The sequence below is a fragment of the Canis aureus genome, chromosome 11, assembly GCF_053574225.1.
Source record: "Canis aureus isolate CA01 chromosome 11, VMU_Caureus_v.1.0, whole genome shotgun sequence".
Classification (NCBI taxonomy): Eukaryota; Metazoa; Chordata; class Mammalia; order Carnivora; family Canidae; genus Canis; species Canis aureus.
The window spans coordinates 22,053,770-22,075,255 of NC_135621.1; the positions used below are offsets into that span (position 1 = coordinate 22,053,770).

The 21,486-nt window shown below is 47.5% G+C and overlaps 1 protein-coding gene across 3 annotated transcripts in view; it reads right to left on the minus strand.

Annotated features, from left to right (window-relative positions):
* The window catches only part of TBC1D22A (TBC1 domain family member 22A), a 334,472-nt gene that overhangs the window by 134,436 nt on the left and 178,550 nt on the right, over window positions 1–21,486 (minus strand). For all 3 annotated transcript variants that reach the window (XM_077914077.1, XM_077914075.1, XM_077914074.1), the window contains exon 10: window positions 3,103–3,178. In XM_077914077.1, the coding sequence (XP_077770203.1) occupies window positions 3,103–3,178 (76 nt within the window). The remainder of the gene's footprint in view (window positions 1–3,102; window positions 3,179–21,486) is intronic.

Here is a 21,486-nt window from a genome sequence, read left to right on the forward strand (position 1 = left end):
TTATCCTTCATTTTGTTAACATGGTGGACCACACTGACTGCTTTGTCATATCTGAAAACTATATTAGCACCCCTGGCCTTGGTCACAATGTGTGATCTTTTTAATATATTGTTGAATTCAACTTTATAATATTTTGTTGAGGATTTTTGCACCAATGTTCATCAAGGATACTGGCCTGTAATTTTGTTTTTGCATGGCATCCTTGTCTGGTCTTGGTATCAGGGTAATATTGGCTTTGCATAATGTGTTCAGAAGAGTTCCCCCTTCTTCTGTTTTCTGAAAGGGTTTGAGAAGGATTAGTATCAATCTTTCCTTGAATATTTGGTAGAATTCACCAGTGAAACTGTCTGGTCCTAGACTTTTGTTTGTTGGGAGACTTCTGATTACTGACTCAGTCTCCTTGCTAGTAAGGGTCTAATATTCAGATTTTCTACTTCCTCCTTGACTCAGTCTTGGTTGGTGGCTAATCAAACCAAGTTGTCTGATTTATTGGCAGATAATTGTTCGTAGTTGTTTTTTATGATCCTTTGCACCTCTGTGCTATTAGCTGTACATCTCCTTTTGCATTTCGGATTTATCTGAGTCCCTTCTCTCTTTTCTGGTAAGTCTACCTGAAGGTGTGTCAACTCTGTTTACTTTCCAAAGAACCAGCTCTTTGTTTCACTGATCTTTTCTAATATCTTTTTAGTGCCCACATCATTTATTTCTGCTCCGATCTGTTACCTCCTTCCTTCTACTAGCTTTGACCTTCATTTGCTCTTCTTTTTCTAGTTCCTCAATATGTAAAGTTAGATTGTTGATTTAGGATGTTTCTCATTTCTTGAGATAGGCATTTATTGTATGAACTTCCCTCTTAGAACGGCTTTTGCCACATCCAATGAATTTTGGTATGTCACTTTCCCATTTTCGTTTGTCTCAAGGTATTTACTAATGTCTCTTTTGATTGGTTGTTCAGCAGTTGTCTAATCTTCTCAGATTTGTGAATTTTCCAGTTTTATTCATTAACTTCACCTTTCTTAATCAACAAGCCCATGAAAGTGTGTGCCTTCACCAAAGTGCCAAAAATCTCTGAAATAAATGCTATCCTTCCCCTAAAATGTAAAAAGGATGCAGTAGGATTTTTTAGAGCAATTTTTCTTCCTAACAAATCCTGCCCTTAATAAAATCTTCATAGTCCCTACAAAAGTTCCTAGTCTACAATTTCTCTCTCCGAGAGGTGAGTGATAAAATGTGGGGGAGGGTGAACTCCCCCTGGCTGAGGCCTATAGGTGCTTCTCCCAAGGGGCTGCTGAGTAACATGGGCACCCACCAGCCAGAGCCCAAGCTCTGTCCACTGTGTGCACTTCTTTTTGGAAAGCCTGGGTATTTAAAATTTCCTTTGGAGAACAGTTACAAATAAGCTACACAGATTTATCTATTATGTAAAAGAAGCTTCTCTGCCATGAAAAACTGATCCTTTAAGCAAAACAAAACAAAACAAAACAAAACAAAAAAAACACTGCAGGACAAAAGTACCTTCCCTCAGAAATTGCCCTGAAAAAAATGGGATTTATGAAAAGGTACAGCTTCAGTTGGAATTCCTTTGGTCATTGTTGCTGCTCTTTTAAACCATCATTCAGCAAATCTGCAATGTGTTTCTTTCTAAGCCACAGCACCAGAGAAAATCAATTCAAGCATTTCCCCAAACTACAGCCCTGGAACAAACAAGCACTAACCACCACTTTCTAACATCCACGAAAATATAAAATATGCCTTCGAAGGGACACGAGAGGAAGTGAAGAGCCTGCTCGGGAAGTGTAATTCACATCTACTGCAAATCAGATTTTAAAGAACTGAGACTGAGGACAGTTGTGAACCTGCTAGTGGGGAAAACTCAGAGATCTCGCTGTGAGGTTAAGATCAACGCAGTTACACAAGCAGGAAATGGCATTTTGAGTAGACACGTTGGAAAGCAGCTAAATATACTGAATCAAATTAAGTATTATTGGGAGAACCGTGAAAAACTTCACCGTATGGAAATCAGGTAATAACCATTAGATACATAGTCGAAAATCAGATTCAATCAAGGAACAAAATGGAGTTTATAATTTGTATGACTCCATTTTATAACATCATTCGATAGTTCCCCAAACCAAGCACCTTTCTGGGGGGAGTTTATAACTGTTAAGAGTTTGCTACTGCTAACAGCACAGGAAGGGAAGAAGCACAGTTATGTGCAGGGACACAGAGGCTGCGCCAGAATACACACCACCACCTCTACATTTCAAGCAAACTAGAGTTTCTCTGTACATTCAGTGAAATCACCTGCTGAGCTCACAAGAGGCTCTTTATGAAAGAACCTTTCACTTCTCTGTACCTCACTACTGACCGGCTGGTGCCACAAATCTACGCCTGGTTCTGCTTGGTATCACTTTGTTAATGCTCTGTTCATTAATGTAACAAACTATCAGGAGAATATGCTCGGAATGGGCAGGCATTATCTCTCAACTTTCATTTAATTAAACTCTGCTATTGCAATATGACAGTCAGCACATCATAGGGGAAATTATTTTAAGAATGAAGGTAAAAAGTATTTCAAAGCCCTCACTTAAATATGAAAGCATAATCTAAAACGGCCGAGCACACACTATAATTTTTCTATAATACTAAAGATGTTATTTCCAGACTTGGTAATTAATTGGATTCCATGGAGAAATTATGCCAGCATCCTTGATAACAAAATGATGCACAAAGGCAGGGAACACAGTGCCAAAGGACAGCCATAAACAACCATGCTGTCGCCCAGATTATGACAATCATCGGGCTTAATAAGGAGTGAGAGCTGCCCACTTCTGGTCCGCACTCATTACTCCCTGCGAAGTGCCTGCACTGAATTCTGATTATGTCACCTTAATAAAAAAAGAAAAGGAGAGGCTCCTGCTCCAGCAGCCTACTCAGAAGAACGCACAGCCCTGCCCTGCGGGAGCCAAGGACCACAGGCTGAGTGAGGACAGCATCTTGCCAGGGTGAGGGCCAGGGACTGAGTCCGGAACCTCCTACCACCTCCTCCCACTGTCTCCTGCCCACCCCATGCGGAGACAGGTGCTCAGGAAGCAGACTTACCATCAATCCGGCTCACGAGCTCTTCCAACATTTTCACCTTCATCTGAATCCCAGGCTGGGCAAAGGTATAGTTGTCCTAAGGGAAAAATAACAACAAATATCATATGCACAGAAGACAAAACACACCCTCCCAAAGGGAAATAGGCAGTTGGAACAAAAGTGAGCAGCTTCACAGCAGAACAAATTCACCAACTGATCTATGCATGCCACATCGGGCCTCATCATAGGGCCTAGGCACAGCGTAATCTGGTCTGGGGTCAGGTCCAGCCCCTCTTGACGTCAGAGGGCGAGCACACCTGTCTCAGGGAGTATTTACTGGAGCATCTCTTTATGTAAATACAGATACTTACATTTACATCAAACAAATGGGCGTGGGCACATACAGCCCATTGACAAGTGTGCTGGAAGCTGCTGCCTGGCCAGAGCATGGGCAGCAGGCCACTCGGCAGTGCCAGAAGACTGGATACGGAACAGTGACCAGGCCCGATGCTGACGGTGCTGGCATCACGCCCTCAGTCCCAGGGCCAACGACATGGCCGCTCCACAAGGGAAGTGTCAACATGTGACCACTGTCAGTGAACTCAGGTGAAGGAGTCAATAAACTAAAGTAAACCAGTGTAGGCTTTGAGCAGGACAAGTCCTCGGTCAAACAGACCCACAAAAGGAGCCCTGCTCTACTGTTCAGGAGTTGTGCAGCCTCACAAGCAACATCACGTCTCTGGCTCCACCCGGTCGTCCACACCAAGAGAATAACGCTGCCTTGTAGGCCTGCTCTAAGGTGTCTAGGAAACCAGGTCAGGGACCGTGCTGGAGGGCCCAAGACAAGCAGGGGCACCAAGGAATGAGGGTGGGACTAAGCCAGCCTCCCATCACCTTCAGAAGGGCCCCTGGGCCCCAAAGGCACAGGCGTCCACGCAGGGACACACATGCAAGGCAGAGACAGCCCCAGAGAGGCCTACGGCCGAAGCGCAGAGCCTCCCAAAGGGCGCAAAGGTGCCAATCCTCTGACCAAAAGGAGTTATCTGGACCAGCGGAGGGCTCACCGCAGACCCGGGAGCCTCACAAGTAGAAGGGGGATGGGGGACAAGAGTCCAAACGAACATGAGAAAGACTCCAGCTGCTGCAGCAACACTAAACACAGAGGCAGAGGCCGCGAGCCAAAAGATGCTGCTGGAGCCAGGTCAGCTTGGGAGGCCTCCCTGGAGCCTCCCGCCCACACCCTGAGTTAGCCCAACTAGGCACACGTCGGAAGCTGGGCCTCCCAAGCTACGAGACAATAAATCATCTGTGTTGTTTGCAGCCGCAGGAAATGAATACAGTAGATCGGGGGTGTTCTGTCCCAGGGCCTCTGCGGCCACTAATATAAAAGGACAAGAAGAGAACCTGGAGCAACGGAGACCCCAGAGCATCCCTGCGGATCCTGGACTCATGTGAGCACAGGCCTCGGCCCAGCCGCTCACACGGGGTCCAGTGCGGCCAGTGCCGGGCAGGAACGGTGTGTCCTCAGGAGCAGCACCATGCAGGCCACACAAGCCCCGCCAAGGGCAGCGAGCCCCCTGTCCTCAGTGGGGTGTGGGTGACCTGGGCAGGGTGCAGGGCATGGAGGCAGGGGCGGGGACAGCTCCCGGGCGGCCCCCCACATCTCCACCTGGAGGCGCCCAGGCCGCTGGCGGCACAGCCTCGGGGGGGCCCTGGGGACAAGCCGGCAGCACCCACCGCCACCTGCCTCAGAACCTGCGGGGAGGTTTCAGGGCCGAGGTCGGCCTGGAGCAGTGCGGGAGCCCAGGCTCAGAGGCGGGGACCTTCGCCACCCCCGCCCCCCTGCCGCACGGTGGGCCCCCCCCCCCAAGGTCACCGCGCACCCGCACACACGGCCCCCCAGGGCCACAGGGCACTTCCGCCTGGGGCAGCAGCGACAGAACAAGGATCACCCACGGGGCATCTTCCCCGTCTGTGGGAAATGTTCAGGAGTCAGATCTGCCCTCTCGCGGGGAGACCTCCCCACATGGATTTCGAGTGACAGGCTCTGGGCTCCACCCGGGGTGCCGGCCAGCGCACGTCCCAGAGCTGCGCCTAGCATGAAGGCCGCTCCCGGGGTGGCACCGCGGGGCCTGGCGTGACCGCCTCTCCATCGGGTGGCCACCCGGGGTCCCGCTAACCCTGAGCTCCACAGAGGGAGGATGGTCAGGGATCGCGTCTCACGTGGACTGGGGGGCTCTGGGCCTGACGGCATGGGCATCCAACAGAACAGCACACGGTGAGGACACACTGTAAACTCATCAGTACTCGCAGGGACAAAGAAATCTGGGGTCTGGATGTGAGCTTGCCAGGGTTTAGCCTTTGAGACTTAATTCCTCCCTGGAAATTGGATAACAGAGGAGATTTATATTCAAATCTGGAGTACACTGCCTTGTTTATACACTATCACTTAACCTCACAGCAGAATTTCTGATGAGCCAGGTTGAACAATATCCCTGGATATAATTCAGGATGGGAAATAAACTGCAGACTGATTCTACAGCCCTGGGCAGAGGTCTTGCAGATTATGTAGCTAATGTTCAGTTCCAACAAATTCCAGAGCCATCAGGGTGCATTCTATTACCCTCCCCTGGTGGTCCCAGATGAACAAAGGTGTGGGGTCTTGGCTGGAGCTGGCCCATCCTGATGGGCTGTGGATGTCCTCCTCTCCCTCTCCGAGGGGATTCAGCTGGCACCACTCCTGGACTTTCTCTATCCCCAGAATACACACCGCAAGAAGGCAACTTATCAATTGCTAAACCTGGCAGGACAGAGAGCCGATGGGTTCAGCCCTCCTTCCACTTTTCCGAGCCGGCTAAGCCACCAGACAGGCTGCTCCCCCTTGAAGGCTCTGCTGCACGTGAGGGGGCCCGCCCTGCCCCGGCACTGGCTGGGTGGGTGGGTAAGCCCGAGTAATCCTGGGATTCGGTCAGCCGCTTTATTTGGCTCTCACACCAAGATAGGATTTCAAGATTCTCATTTAGAAGAAATAAAAGTTATTCTTCGGTGTCCATCTGCCACTATTTTGTTTTATTTCTCAATTTCTTCAAAACCCAGGTAGGGAAGATAGGGTTTCTTGGAAATCCAAACAATGAGAAAAGAGTAACACCTGAGGGCCTTTAAAATTTTTAAAACAAAAAACTCTGTATTTAGAAAGGAACAGAAGAGATTGATGGGCTGTGGCCTTGGCATTCTGGATTTGGGTCCCAGGCAGGGAAGACTGGCTGGCCTTCAGACAGGCTCCCACCCAGGTGACAAGATGGGGCTCAGAGGGCAGCACCCAGCGAGGTAGGGCACAGCGGCCAGCTCAGGGAGCCCAGGCTGTGGGTGACCCTGCACAGTGGCCAGGATGCCTTTGAAGGGCACACCAAGGACATTCCAGAGCCAGAACACCGAGTGAGAAGATGTAAGGGAAAAAAACATTCTGTGGCCCCAGCAACAGCCCCTCTGGGAGATATGTGGTACACGGGCCAGCCCTCCTGGCGGGTGCCTACTTCCCAGCAAGACCCCACCAGTGTAGCACCTCCCACCTCCTGAGCGTGCAGGTTTTGTCTGCTCAAGACCTGGACACCAGATGTACCTCTGGGACATCATCCCCGGTGCCTCGTCCACAAATGTACCTGCACACACACCTGGCAGAGAAAACACCCGCTACATGAAGCCGTGAAGGCAAAGGCACACACAGGATACTATATATATATATATATATATATTTTTAGGATACTATATATTTACAGAAATATTAACAGTAATGAGATCACTCCCTTCACAAACACTTAACATTCACGTCCTTTATGAGATCTGATTTTATGTCTTTAAAAAAGAATACCATAGGGGAGCCTGGGTGCTGTAGGTAAAGCATCTGCCTTCAGCACAGGTCATGATTTTGGAGTCCTGGGATCGAGCCCCACATCCGGCTCCCTGATCAGAAGTGAGCCTACCTCTCCCTCTCTCTCTCTCTGCCTCTGTCCCCTGCTCGTGCTCGCTCTCTGAAATAAATTTTAAAAATCTTTAAAAAAATTTTTAATTAAAAATAAATAAATAAATGAATGTAATATACCAAACTTACAAGTCTGAGGAATACAGTGACCTTTTGGGAATGTTTTCTAGAACGTAAAGTCTGTATTCGCAGAAAACAAAGCACAGACGCGGCCTGCCTTACATCTGTGGCCATTCCACCCACACTGTGGCAAAAAGAAAGAGCATTTTCTGTGCTCTTCAGGAGAAAAGCAGAATAATGTTTTCTAAAGGAGCACTGCAGAGATGAGCTGAAAATTAAATTCCCATGGGCTTAGCTGGCATCCCTACGGCCCCCACCTGCTAGAGCGTGCAGCCAGGGGAGCAGCAGGAGTCCCTTCTTAACACCTGCGATGAGGGGCTGCTTCCCCGCCTCATCCCTGGAACACGGCTTCTTTCCTGTGTTCAAATCACAAGCAGCCCGCCCCTCCGCCCTGGGGGACTTGCCTCTGGAACAGCCCAGCAAATTCTTTTCTCAAACAATAGCCTGAAAGACTTCTGTGTCTGCCATCTCTTACAGGTGCCCCCAGGCCATGTGGCACAGCCCCAGACAAAGTGGCCCACCACCCAGGTCCAGCAGCACAGAGGTCAGAGAGCAAACTGCTGCCGCAGCAGTACTCAGCATTCACCTATCAGATGTCACTCCAGCTGCTACAAGTAACGCAGCCGTCTAGTTCGGGGCAGAATGGTCGGACCGTGCACTCTCCTTCATCTCCCCGAGAACCACTTACTTCATCTTCCCAATGGCCAGGCGACATGAGGTGTCCCGGCAGAGGTGGCATTACAAGAGCAGGTCTGGGACCGCCGTCCTCAGACGGGCTTGGGTGCAAGGCCAGCCCTCCTTTTGGCTGATGGCTGACCCCCAAGATTTCAGGAGTGTCCCATTATTCCCTAACAAATAAGAATGGTTCACTGGGCCTCACCCAACAGCATAGCTTATGCTGAACTGCTTTCCTTCTGGGAGTCTGGAATTTTGGAATTCCAGGCTGATTCCTGGAATTCCTGGTGATGAGCTCTCAATAGAACCCAGGCACAGAGTGTCTAACGAGCTCCCAGGTGGACACTTCACACCTGCTGTCGTGACTAGCCGCTGGGGGTATTAAGTGTGTCCTGTGCATCTCCACCAGGACAGGACTGGAGAAGGCTTACCCCGGTTTCCTCTGGGCCTCCCCACGTGGCTGGTTCTGCTTTGTGCGCTTGTACTGGAATGAATCACGGGCATGAGTACAACTATACACTGATTCCTGGGAGGCACTGAGCCTTGGGGTGGCCTTTGGGTACCCTGACATAGTTGGGGAGAAAAACAAACAGGGCCCTTGTGTTCACAGAGACCAGGTAAGCAAATGTTCATCACCCAGGCCACATAAGTGCATGTGAAGGGATCACTGTGATCTAGGGAGCCCTGCCTGCCATCACAGAACAGAACAGGGAGCCCCACCATTTACGTGTCATGCTGAGGATGTGAAGCCTGAGCAAAGCACAGAAAGAGTAGAGCAGTGTGCAGGACACACCCTGGCAGCAGCCCAGAACAGGGCACCTCCCAGGAGGGGAATGAGGGCCAGGACAGCTGGAAAGGCAACAAGGAAGCTGTGGGAAGGCAGGAGAAGACCATTCTGAGGCTGGGAGACCATCTGGGAGCAAAGAGTAAGACCAGAGCAAAACCATGGAATGAAGTTACTGACATGGACATGGGGAGCTACCACACTTATAAGATCTGCATTTTGAGAAGATGGCTCTGGCCACAAGGCATGGAGTAATAGAGGGGCAAAGAGGATGCAGGGGTGTTAGGTGCCAGACCAATGCCCTGATCTAGGCCGAATGACAAGGAGAGCCTCTCACTGGAGAGCCTCTCACTGAAGACGCAGGTGGCCCAAATCATCCAAACTGCTTTCAACGACCTGTATTAGTGGTTGGGTTTTTGAACTTGAACATAGGGCTTTTCATTTATTCCTATTAGCTTGTTCACTTGATTGGTTCTCGGGTGGCATTCCAGGCAGCTGAACTCATTCTGAATCTTGATTATGTCATCTATCACATTAGCTGTCCCTCCAAGCTTAGAGGCACTGGTTAAACTTACACCTCAATGTCTTCATTAGAGTCTCAGAGAAGAGGGGGAAGGACAAGGGCAAGGACAGAGCACCACAGCACGTTTCTCAGAGACCCACACTCAGGTGGAAGAGGGTCGTAACAATATATCAAGCCAACTCCTCACTTTCTTAGCTCGAACTTAATTTCTCTGCTCTCCTGTCTTCTCATCTGTAAGTGAGACAGAAATGGCCACTTCACAAGGCACTAGTGGGTGTTAAATGAGTCGCTAGACCTAAAGAACCTGGACTGTCCCTCTCAGCACTCACCTTCCACGGTGACACCAGGCACAGGACAGCGGTGGAGATGGAGGCTCCTGCTCAGCCTGACACAGTACCCAGCGCTCTCACTGTCAGCCACTCCAAAAATGGGGACGATGCTAAATGCCTGTTACCAGCCACTGACCTCCATTTTGGCAAATTGTGGAGACAGTAGAAAAACCAAGGTTGTCAAGGGTCTGAGGGGAAGACAGGATGAATGGATGGAGCACAGGGGATTTTTTAAGGCCCTAAAATCACCCTGTGCTGCTGTAATGGTGGACACATATCAGTATGTATTTGTTCAAACCCAGAGAATGTGCAACACCAAGACAGAACCCTAATTTCTACTCTGGACTCTGGCTAGTAGTAACAGATCAGTGTTGGCTCATCAGTTGTACCAAATGCACCACACTCATGCAAGATGTTAATAACAGAAGCTGTGTCTATCAGAACATGGTGAGGGGGTACATGGGAATCATATTTTCTGCTTAGTATTTCTATATACCTAAAACTGCTGTAAAAAATGAAGTCCATTCATTTTGTAAAATAGTCAATTCATCCAAAAGAACATAAGAAAAAAAGAGGAAATAAGAAAAGATAAGAGGAAAAAAAAAAAAGAAAAGAAAAGATAAAAGGAATAGAAAATAAATAGCAATGTGGCAGCCTAAGCCCCAGCCATACAAATAATTATACTGGAAACATATGAATGTGTATCAACTAAACACACTTAAAAAGATATAGCAAAATCCAAGTATAAGCTATCTATAAGAAATGCACTTTAGACAAGAAGACACTCACAGATTAGAAGCAAAGGGAGAGAAAAAGATGCATCAAGACTGCCCAAGGAAGATGGAACAGCTATATTAATATCCAATGAGCTGGACTCCAGAACAGGGAAAACAGCAGAAATAATGAGGATTTCATAACAATAAACTAAAATAATCAACATATAAATTAATTAAGAAAACCTAAAAGCTCATCCTACGTGTGTGTATCTAATAAATGAGATTTAAATTATGCGAAGCAAAACCTGACAAAACTAAAAGAGACAAATCAACCGTTATAATTGGAAATTTGAAAAGTCTTCACTCAGTAGCTGAAAGAAAAAGGAGACAGAAAATCAGTAAAAGCAGAAAAGACTGGACTAGCACTATCAACCAACCTGACCTGACTGACATTTATGGAAACCTCCCCCAACAAAGCAGAACATACATTCTTTCCAAGGACACATGAGACATTTACCAAGACAGACCACATGACAGATCTCAGAACAAGTGTCAGTAAATTTAATTACCAATGTTAGAAAGTAAAGACATCACTATAGTTCCTACAGATATTAAAAGAATTAAGGTGTATTATAAACAATATGTCATTAAATTAGACAACTTGTTTAAAATGACCAAATTCCTTAAATGACACAAAGTATTAAAACTGACAAGAGGGGCACTTAGGTGACCCAGTCAGTCAAGCATCTGCCTTTAGCTTAGCATAGTCATGATCTCAGGGTCCTGGGATCAAGTCTGATGTTGGGTTCCCCGCTCAGCCGTGCCCCACCCTCGTTTATGCTCTCTCTCCCTTTCTCTCTCAAATAAATAAATAAAATTGTTTTAAAAAAAGTTTTTTGAAAACTGACAAAAGAAGAAATAGAAGATCTGAAGCCCTACCTAGAGCAGAAATTGAATTTAGGTTAAAAATTTCCCACAAAGTTCCAGGGCAAGATGGTTTCACTGTTGAACTCTATCAAATATTTAAGGAAGAAATAATATGAATTTTACATAAACTCTTTCAGAAATTATAGGCTATTACTTCCCTAGTGCTAAAAAAGAAAAGACTTTAGAAGAAAAGAAAGTGGAACATGATATACCTTATGAACACAGAAGTGAAAAATCTAGAGATATACAAAAATCTAGTATTTCACAACAAAATGGGATTTGTCTCAGAAATGCAAATGGGATTTGTCTCAGAAATTAACAAAGTTAATAAAGATCTTTCACTACATTAACAGGATAAGTAAGAAAAGTCACATGATCATTTCAACAGAAGAAAAAGCATTTGACAAAACACCAACTTATCATTTTTTTAGAAGAATCAACAAAGCAAACTATAATCTGTCATCCTGGTCTTCTTCCACCAGGCCTTAAGAATTCAATCCTCAACCTCTTTATGGCATTGTATACCAGTATTGTTCAAATGTAAAGACCTATCAAAATAAACCAGGGTGTTTATTAAAAATATAGACTCCTCGACCATGGAATTTTCACTGTCAGCAACCACCCTGAAAAAGGGCATCTACAAGAAGCCAACAGCTACCATCATACTTAATGTTGAGAGCCTGAATGATTCACACCACCCCCCCAACACCAGTATATGGAAGGAGGTAAAAATATCTGCTCATATCACTTGAGGACCTTGACAATGCAGTAAGTCAAGAAAAGGAACTAAAAGCCATGTGATTATATAGAAAGAAGTAAGACTATCTTTATTTGTAGATGACATGACTGTGTACACAGATACTCCTAAGGCATCTACCAAAAAGCTCCTAGAACTAGTGAGTGAATTTAGAAAGATCACCAGAAAGGTAAAGCACATTACATTTTCCAAAAGTGACCACCACAGTATCTCCTATCCCACATGCTCTTTTATTATATGACCATGCCACTCCTGTATCAAGAGATGGAGTCCAATTTCCCTCTCTTTGAATCTGGGAAGACTTGAAACTGTTTCAACCAAGAGTACAGAAGTGATACTATGTGATTTCAGAGGCTCAGTCATGAAAAATGCACCTTACATCTTGTCTGCTGGAAATCTTACTGGGAACCCTGCACCATGATGTAAGAGGTCTGACTATCCTAAGGCCACCATGCTATGAGGCTAGGGAGTCACAGGGGGAGGCCATGAAATAGCAGTCACTCTGCAGTCCTAGTCTCAGAGCTCCCCACCTCCCCTCCCAAGTCCAGGAACCAGAAGCTCACACATATATGAGTGACATTTCAGATGAATCCAGCCCCTAGGCATCAACTTGTACCACCTTTAGGCCTCCCCACCTGAGGCTCCAGACATGGATAAACAATACATGCCATGTCCTAACTGAAATCCTGACTGAAAGAATCTGTGAGCATTATAAAAGAGTTCCTTTAAGTCAGGAAATTGGGAGCAATTTGTTATACAGCAATACTGGCTGGAAAAAGATGTTTCCGTTTACAAAATCAACTATATTTGTATATCCCAACAGTAAAATTTGAAAAACAAAATTTACAAAGTTGTACCATTTAAAGTAGCATCAAAAAAACCCAAACTATTTAGAAATAGATGTAACAACATATGAGCAAAACTCATACTCTGAAAACTACAAAATGTTTGTGAGGATAAATTTTAAAATATCTAAATTTGAAAGCTCAGCATTGTTAATACTGTTAATTCTGGGGAAATTGACATATAGATTCAACATAATCCCATTCAAACCCCAACTCCCATTACTTTTTCTAAGGCTTTTCTGGTAGGAAATGGCTAATGATAAACCTTATATAAAAATGTAAGGAACCAAAAATACTCGTGACAATTTATTTAAAAAAAAAAGTTGGGGATCCCTGGGTGGCGCAGCGGTTTGGCGCCTGCCTTTGGCCCGGGCGCGATCCTGGAGACCCGGGATCGAATCCCACATCGGGCTCCCGGTGCATGGAGCCTGCTTCTCCCTCTGCCTGTGTCTCTGCCTCTCTCTCTCTCTCTCTCTCTGTGACTATCATAAATAAATAAAAATTTTTTTAAAAAAAGTTGGAGGACTTTCTCTACTGGACTCTGAGAAAAGCTACAGTAATTAAGACAGTATGTACTGGCATAAAGATGCATTAACAGATCAATGGAACAGAACAGAGTTTCCAGAAATAGACACACATTTATACACTCATTTGATTTTCAGAGAAGGGGCCAAAGCAACGTCTGGGGGAAAAAAACTGTTTTCAACAAATGATGCTATGTTAACTAGGATACCTATATTCTAAAAATGAGCCACTATGCCTTCCTCACACCACACAGAAAAATTAAGTCAAGTTAAAAGTCAAAACAAAAATTATAAAGCTTCTGGAAGAAAAGCAAAGGAGAATGCCCTGGCATCCTATGGGTATGTGAAAGACTTTTACTTAAATAAGGTTTTAAATTTTAAGTCAGATTTTTTAGCTAAATTAGATTTCATCTAAATTAAAATTTTCCACTCATGAGAAGATATGGTTTTCAAAAACTGGAGTGACATACCACAGACATGAGGAAAGCATTCTCGTGCTCCCCTCACCCTCTACACACTCACACACACACAAACACACACACACACGCACCCTAGCAAAAGCCTGCCACCCAACACACATGGAGAAGTAGGGAGGGCAGTGCTGGTGAGAGAGGGTGCAGCCCGACCTTGCATGTGTGGCTGCTGGGTATGTAAAACAGTATGGCCCATCCGGGGGAGATGCTGGGCTGTTTTGCACAAAAACCACCTACACTCCCCCAGCATGACCCAGCAAGGCTAGGCACAGAGCAAGAGAAACAAAGCTCACGTCAACAAGAAGACATGTGCCTGAACACTCACCAGAATTTATTCCTAGCAACCGAAGGCCAGAAACAGCCTTGGCTTCTGCTGAAAGATGGACGGATAAACAGGCTGTGATATATTCACACAGTGAAATACTACGTGGTAATTAAAAGGAATGAACTATTCATTCCGGCAACGACATGGATTTTACATTTTTCAATGCTATTGTGAATTGAATTTTTTTAATTTTCATTTTTAAATTGTTTGCTGCTCAATGACTCATTCTTAATGAATCTTCTGCTGCAGCCCAGTAACCACCACACTCTTATCTGTTTAATAAACCTTTCTAAAATATTGCCAAGAATTCTCAATTTTATCGATGAGGTCTCTAAAATCACATCTCTAAAGATCCTTCCCCACACAGAGCATGATTCATCTAGTGCTTGAGATAGGAACACATCTGCGGGGACGGGGTGCCTCCTTCTTCATTTTTCCATCCACGGGGCTGGGCACGAGGCCTGGCTTTCTGTCCCTCCCCACGATGGCTCTGCTGCTCCTTCCATGTGTGGACAGAGCCAAATCAGGGCCAAGTGAGTGAGCTTCCTTCCTCTCAGCCACCTTTCCAAGCAACAGACCAGGCCCTCGCCTCTTCTGTTTCCCAGCTGAGCTTAGCTAGGAGAGAACAATGTCCCCAGGCCTCTGGACGCCCCAGGTTCTGGCTGTCTAAGCTCATTTCTAAGGATCTCGGGCCACCGTCCAAGCAAGCCCTGGGCCCCTCTCCTTCTTGGAGCGTAAACCTCTCCAAGGGCTCCCCGCACCCGCTCTGGTTTCCCGTGATACGTCTGTCCCTTCTCTCTTCACTGGCCTTATCTTCAACAGCTGACACACAGCGGCTGCATCTGAGGGACAGCCTGCAGCCCCCTACTCTGGGGACAGGGCCGGCAGTGGTCCAGACATGCTCTAAGCGAGTCACCACGCCATCACACTCCCAGCCTTCTCTCTGACAAGTTCCAGGATAACACAGCCCCTTCCCCCAATACCCCTGTCACTCTCAGGCCACTGGCCAGTACTCAGAACTGAATCATGCTTCCCCAAGGAAAGAAAACGTAGAAGACTAATTATAAAAGGCAACGGCTCTCTTCCACTCAAAGAGGCTGTCCTATTACGTAATGAATCCAAGAGTAATAGTATGACTGCAGGGGAGGCAAACAGGGAAGCTGTAATTCAGCAAGTACTAGCTGGCCAACAGCCCTGGTGCTGGTGCTGCTAGTGACGTGAAAAGATGGGTGAAAGCCCAGGAAGAAGCCCCCCAAGAGCCTGGAAGGCCTCCCGCACTGCACTACCGGCAGCATCCCCCAGCACAGGGCCGCGTCCAGAACCTTCCCTATGGGTGTTGGTATTGCATCCCGATGGCGGGCAGTCCCCCATGTACAGAGGGGGCTCCAGAGAAGACCCATACCCCAACGTCTCCCACAGCAGGTCCCCAATCCCAAATACCAGAAGCACCCTCGCTGGAGCCCCCCCAAATTATTTTTAAAACTTAAATCTCTGGCCGGGCCCCCGATGTGCCCAGAGAGCAAGGCACACCAAGGGCGAACTCAGGCAGTGGGCAGGGAGCCCGGGTGGGAAGGAGGAGAAACAGGAGGAGGGAAATGAAATGAAACATTCACCTAAATTAAACATCTGAACTTTAAAAGGCATTCACACTGGAAGCTGGTAGAGGAGGACCCTTCAGCAACTCCCCAGCACTGAGGACACTCCCCCTGAAGCCTAGCAGACACAGAACTTAAGCCCATGGCCACAGCTTCCACCCTGAGTGCCCCCCCCTACCCCGTACTGGCTGCCCCGTCTGGGCCCAGCCAGCCCCAGCCAATCCCTGTGCCGTGTGAATCTCCTGCTGCACCCTCCACCCGGCAGATCCACGCGGCCCCTTTCACCACAAAATAAAGGATTTTCTCATGACCACGTCCACTTATCAAGACAAAACCATCCGATCAGAATAATTAGCAGGGTCACATCGGTGGACGACTTCCACCCAGATCTGCCGGCCAGACCTCCTAATGAGGTACTGGTGAGACTCTTCCCCGGGCAGGGCTGTCCGTGCACTGCTGGACATTTAGCACCCTGATCCCCATCCACTAGTTGCCTGTGGTACTCCCTAGCCAAGCAAACCCCAAAACACCCAGACACCCCCCGGCAAACCAAGGGAGGCAGTATGTAGCCCCAACATGGGTACTCACGGCAGCACCACAGAGGAGGCGGCCTGTAGTCTGCCCGGTGCTCTGTCCCCTCCGCTGGCCCTCCCTGCCTGCCCCACTAGCACCTGCTGAGGCTCTGGTATGGGAACGGGTGGCCCCTCCCTAGCCCAATATGCCATCCCCGAGGGCCACACCGATGGACCCCCTTCATGCTCGCAGAGCCAGCAGTAGTTCTGGAGCACCATCGGCAAACCGAGTCCCCCCCCCCCCCCGAGACTATTTCACCTGGAAATGCCGCTGCTTCTCCGTTCCCCCAGCACCAATATCCCTCAGTAAAAAGAACGTCCCCTAAACAAACACATGGTGTGAAGATACCACCCATCAGAAGTGTGTGAGCAGGCCCGAAACCTGGGGAGGGCTGAACTGTGGGGCGTCCTCACTGTAGGGCGTCCTCACTGTGGGGCCAGCCTTGCACTGCAGCCTACTCTCCCCCTCCCCAGGGAATCTGGGTGAGTCCACATCCCAGAGCCACGGCCCAGAGGGAGGGTCAACCCCCGACCCTGGTCTGCATGGCCCTGTGGTAACCACGGCGCAGCCGTTGCTATGATGTCCCGTGCATACTGTGTGCTGGCCGAGGGGTTCCAGGGAGGGCCGGCAGCTCAACCTTAGCAAGTCTGCGGCACAAACTTGATCCCACAAGTTCTGGTCTGCTTGATCTGCTAATTCCTGAGGGGCAGGAAAGCTGGGGCCAGATCCCATGAGTCGGAATCCCAACTCTGCAACTTAGCAGTCCCACAGCGGGAAACACCTTACCGTCCTGTTGCGGGGACACAGGTCATAGCAACGGTTCACAAATGCACAGAACTTAGAACAGCATCTGCCATCGACAGTGGTCTCCTAGCCCTTCTGCCAAATTTCTGTCTCTCCTCCTCCCCGCCTGCCTCCTACACACACTCTCACAAGATACCCTTAAGCACATGCACATGCAGTGTTGTCATAGCAGACATTCGGGATTGTGTCTTCGCTGGCACATTTATCCACTTGTACCTCAGCAATGATACTCTTTATCCCGACTAATGCTTTCCGCCTTAAACTCTATTTCATCTAATAACGCATAAGAGCCACGCTGCTGCCTAGCTATTATTTCAGTTGATCTGCTGCATTTCTCCCAACCCCTTCCTTCATGCTGTTCTATAATCTTATGTTTTCGGTGAGTGTCTTCTAAGTAGCACACAGCTGGATCCTGTTTGTAAATCCAATCTGGCCTAACAGTTACCTTCTCCAGAACCAAATGCATCCTGTCTCATCGAGCCTCTGCTGCTCCTGCTGTGGCCTGTTTCCCATCGAACCGTCCACCCAAACCACACATCTGTCCATCACTGGCCACTGGGAGGTTCTCTGACCTCCCATCCCCTATTTAGCGACTTCACCCTGTTTCTCCAGGTGTGATATTTTAACTCTCCTTCCTCGAGACTTGTTTGTTTAGTGAACATAAGTGCTGGCTCTTTCACGGGGGCTGGAACGTCCCGGCCACCACCCACATGCACAGGGCTCCATCCCGGGTCTGGTGTTCACTCTCTCCTGCCCTAACCTCTCTTCCAAATCCATTCCCTCCCTCAGTGCTGGCCACCCAGTAACTCTCTCATTCTACTTTAACTAACTCCTTCTTCTGCTGTGTCTAATGAATTTTAAATTGCAACAACCATGAGTTCGGTTGCTAGACGTTCTATTGGGCACTATTTAAAAATCTGTGAATTTTTTTTTCAGTCTTGTTCTTCCTGCTAAACCCTTTTTGTATCCTTCATTGTTTGAAACCTCCATGTTTTCTCGGTCCTGCTCATATCACTGTTGTAGGAGGTCAGGTCCCTGGGGGAGATCCTTCCTCATCAAAGCGCCAGTTGATGTTGACTCCTGGCACACGCTTCCTCTGTCTCGTACTTTCTCCAGCATCAGCTCATCCTCAGGGGACTCTTTTATGGGAAAACCATGGGCCTGTGTGGGGAGGGCACCCCCCAAGGCAGCAGTTCTCAGGGGTGGTCAGCCCACTGCTGCCACCAGGACACCCTTTCTGGGGATCCCAGAATTCAAAACCACGTTTCTAATAATAGCAACATAATCTACCTTTGTCACCATGCTGACACCCGAGCTATTGGCACAAAATATGAGTAAAGGGTAGACATGCTGGCCCGAGGCGAGGCAGTGCCACCCACGCTTAGTGAAAAAGGTAAATAAAAGACAATTTTGCTTAAGAACATCCTTGATGAAGTTCCTAATGTTATGATTAATACTGCGTCACACCCCGACCCTCAAACATCTTTTGAATGTTCTGCATGGCAACATGAGAAGAACACAGAGAGCACTTGAGATGTGCACCAGAGAACAGTGATTCTTCCTAAAATAGCCCCTGCTCAACTGTTTGAGCTGTGAGCTGAATCAGATACATTTTTTAAGAAACATCATTTTTACTAGAAAAAATGACTAACGGCAAACTGGTTATTCAAGCTTGGGTCTTTGGCAGACATTTTCTCAAAAATGAACAAAGACTGTCATTTCAAGGAAAACAATTGACACTATGTGTTTCCAATAAGAATATTTGAGCTTTTAAGCCTAAATCTGAATATTGAAGAACTTTTACCCACTCTCTGGGCTAAACAGCTTTTTCTTCCAAGATGGTGGTAACACTAGCAGAAGAGATACCAGAGGACGGAGTGTGTCAGCATCCAGAAGACCTGCACACCTTGACCATCCAATATTCCCCAAGTGGCCAGCATTCGACATTAAAGGACCATGGGTGAGCAGAACACCTGCTCAACGTGCAAGATGGCCCAATGGATTTCAAGCTGAGTACGAAATGTTGGCTGGCATGGCTTCAGGTGTCACACTGCAGGTGACCTTCCGGGAACCACCACGTGGGTAAGCTACATTCTAGATTAACAAGAAAATATCCACAGTCATCAGAGAGCACCATGAAAATTCTCCCTCTCCCAACGGCCTGCCTGTGTGGGGCTGGACTATTTTCACACACTCCAGTCAGAACCAGCACATCACCACAGACTGAATATAGAAGCACAGGTGAGAATTCGGGTGTCTTCTATCAAGTCGGACCTTAAAGAGCCTTACCACAGAGGAACACAGTGCCTTTCTTCTCACTAAATAGCTATGTTTCAGAAAATATTAATTTATCACCAGATTTATTACTTATAATAGCATACAAAGAGTTCATATCATTGTTATTTTAAGATAAATTACTAAATATTTTTAAATTATCTCCGTTTGAGTCTCCAACACAGTAAATACGGGTAGGATTAACCCACATGAGTAAAAGCTCTTTGAGTTCCTCAAGACTTTCTGAGACTATAAAGCAGCCCTGAGACATGAAGTTGGAGAGCCTCAATGAGAGAGCCATTATACTTTTGTTTGAGTAGCACCTGGATTTCCCTATGCAGGACCGGCTTTCCTATTTTTTACCCCTTGATAGGACAGTAAAACCTCAACTGTTATACATTACTATGTCAGCTTATTCCCTTCAAACTTACTAGTGTCCACTAGTGCGGTCATCACTCCTCATTTCTAGAGGACACCCCTCCCGTAGGTAAGCAGTCCAGCTATGCATTTTAGACAATTCTTGCTCAACATCACCCAATGCCTCCAGGCATATGCAGGGAGGGAGCAGCTTCTTCTCATGCCTAGTCTTTCATCCTCCTGGGACCAGAGTCCCCCACCCCCAGAACCTCCAGAATTCTGCCCTGTGCTAGCAGTCCCCTCCCTGCACCCTGAGCTACCAGGATACACATTCTGCAGGGACACTGGTTGGTGACCATGAGCAGCAACTGTACGCAGCAGGTGCTCACCACACGCTGGCCAAATGCAGAACACAGAGTCTTAGCCTGAGGCTCCAAGGTGAGCTGAAAACGTAGTAACCTCTCCAGGAAAATGAGCAGATGTGGTTTTTTGCCCTCTAGAACTTACCCAGCAAAACAGCAGTTACTTCCACTGATTTTAGCTGGACATGATTACAAAGCAGAGCAGAAAACCACAGGCCTTGGGGCTCAAATGTGGGTCCCAACACGTACTCTGACCCCAGGCCACGGATCCCTCTATGTGCAGGGTGTGACGTCTGCTCTGCTGTGAAGCTAAGAGCCACTTGGTACATGTTAGCTGTCACTGCCTCCCGATGCCCCACTGTGACTGCCAATGGATCACAGCTGGTGAGGAGAGCCGCTGCACAGGCCTGGCCCAGCAACTGACTCCCTGTGGTCTCTCTGGCATGTGGATTTAGCGAAACGCAATAGATAGGCCTGAACTTCCTAAAATGCAGGGAACTGGTGAAGGCCAGGCTGAGAGGCGCCACTTAACAAAGCCAAACATAGTTCTCAGTGGCTTTCAACCAGGGCAGTGATGTGATGAAGTGCTCAGGGATGATGGCTCTCCTGTCATCAGGAGAGTGGAGAGGACAGGGCGAGTCCAGGAGCAAGACAGTGAGTGTGGCAACAGAAGCTTCCAGCACCGCAGGGCACTGACACCCAGTCCATCTTTCCTCTTGCTTCTATGTCTCTTAAGACCCTCACACTTGTCCAAACAAAGCAGCAGGGGCACCACACACACCAAACCGTCCCCGGAGGAGCTCGCCTCGTCTCAGAGAACGACAGATCTCCCCAAGCCCCAATGATGCTGGTATCTGGCTGGCACCCCTCAACCCTGCTCAGGCGAGAGCCGCCTGGCCCCCGACAGCCTGCCCAGGGTGGTGAACATGCATACCAGGAGCACCGCCCTTGTCAAAGAGCCATCCCATCAGACAGCAAACCTCAGGTGAAAGATGAAAAGCCAGCATCACTTCCAGCACAGAGCTGATTTTATTCACAAACAGAAGGGGGATAATCGTACATTTAAATTGCAGGAATTCCATCACTCATGATCAGAGAAGTGACATTTGAAATTTATAATGTGTCACATTATGATTCAATCCCTTTTCTAAAGAGGGGGAAAAAAGTCTTAAGTTTTGGGAGAAAGACAAAAACATTAACGTGCAGGGGAATGATCAATCGATGCTTGGGCCAAAATCGAGCAGGCGTATTTTTCGTTGTAAGATGCAAACAAGGTTCGTGTTCTTCAGTTACAGAAAGGGTTTCCACTTGTTCTTTCTCACTCCTCAGTTATCAAAAGTAAGGGGAGCCCACACCATTCTCTCCAGCACAATCATTCTGCCTAATTTATTCAAATTACACCTCAGGATCCAGATCTGGAGTCTACACTGTGTAAAAGCCTTCCTTGGACCCCCTCGGCCCCA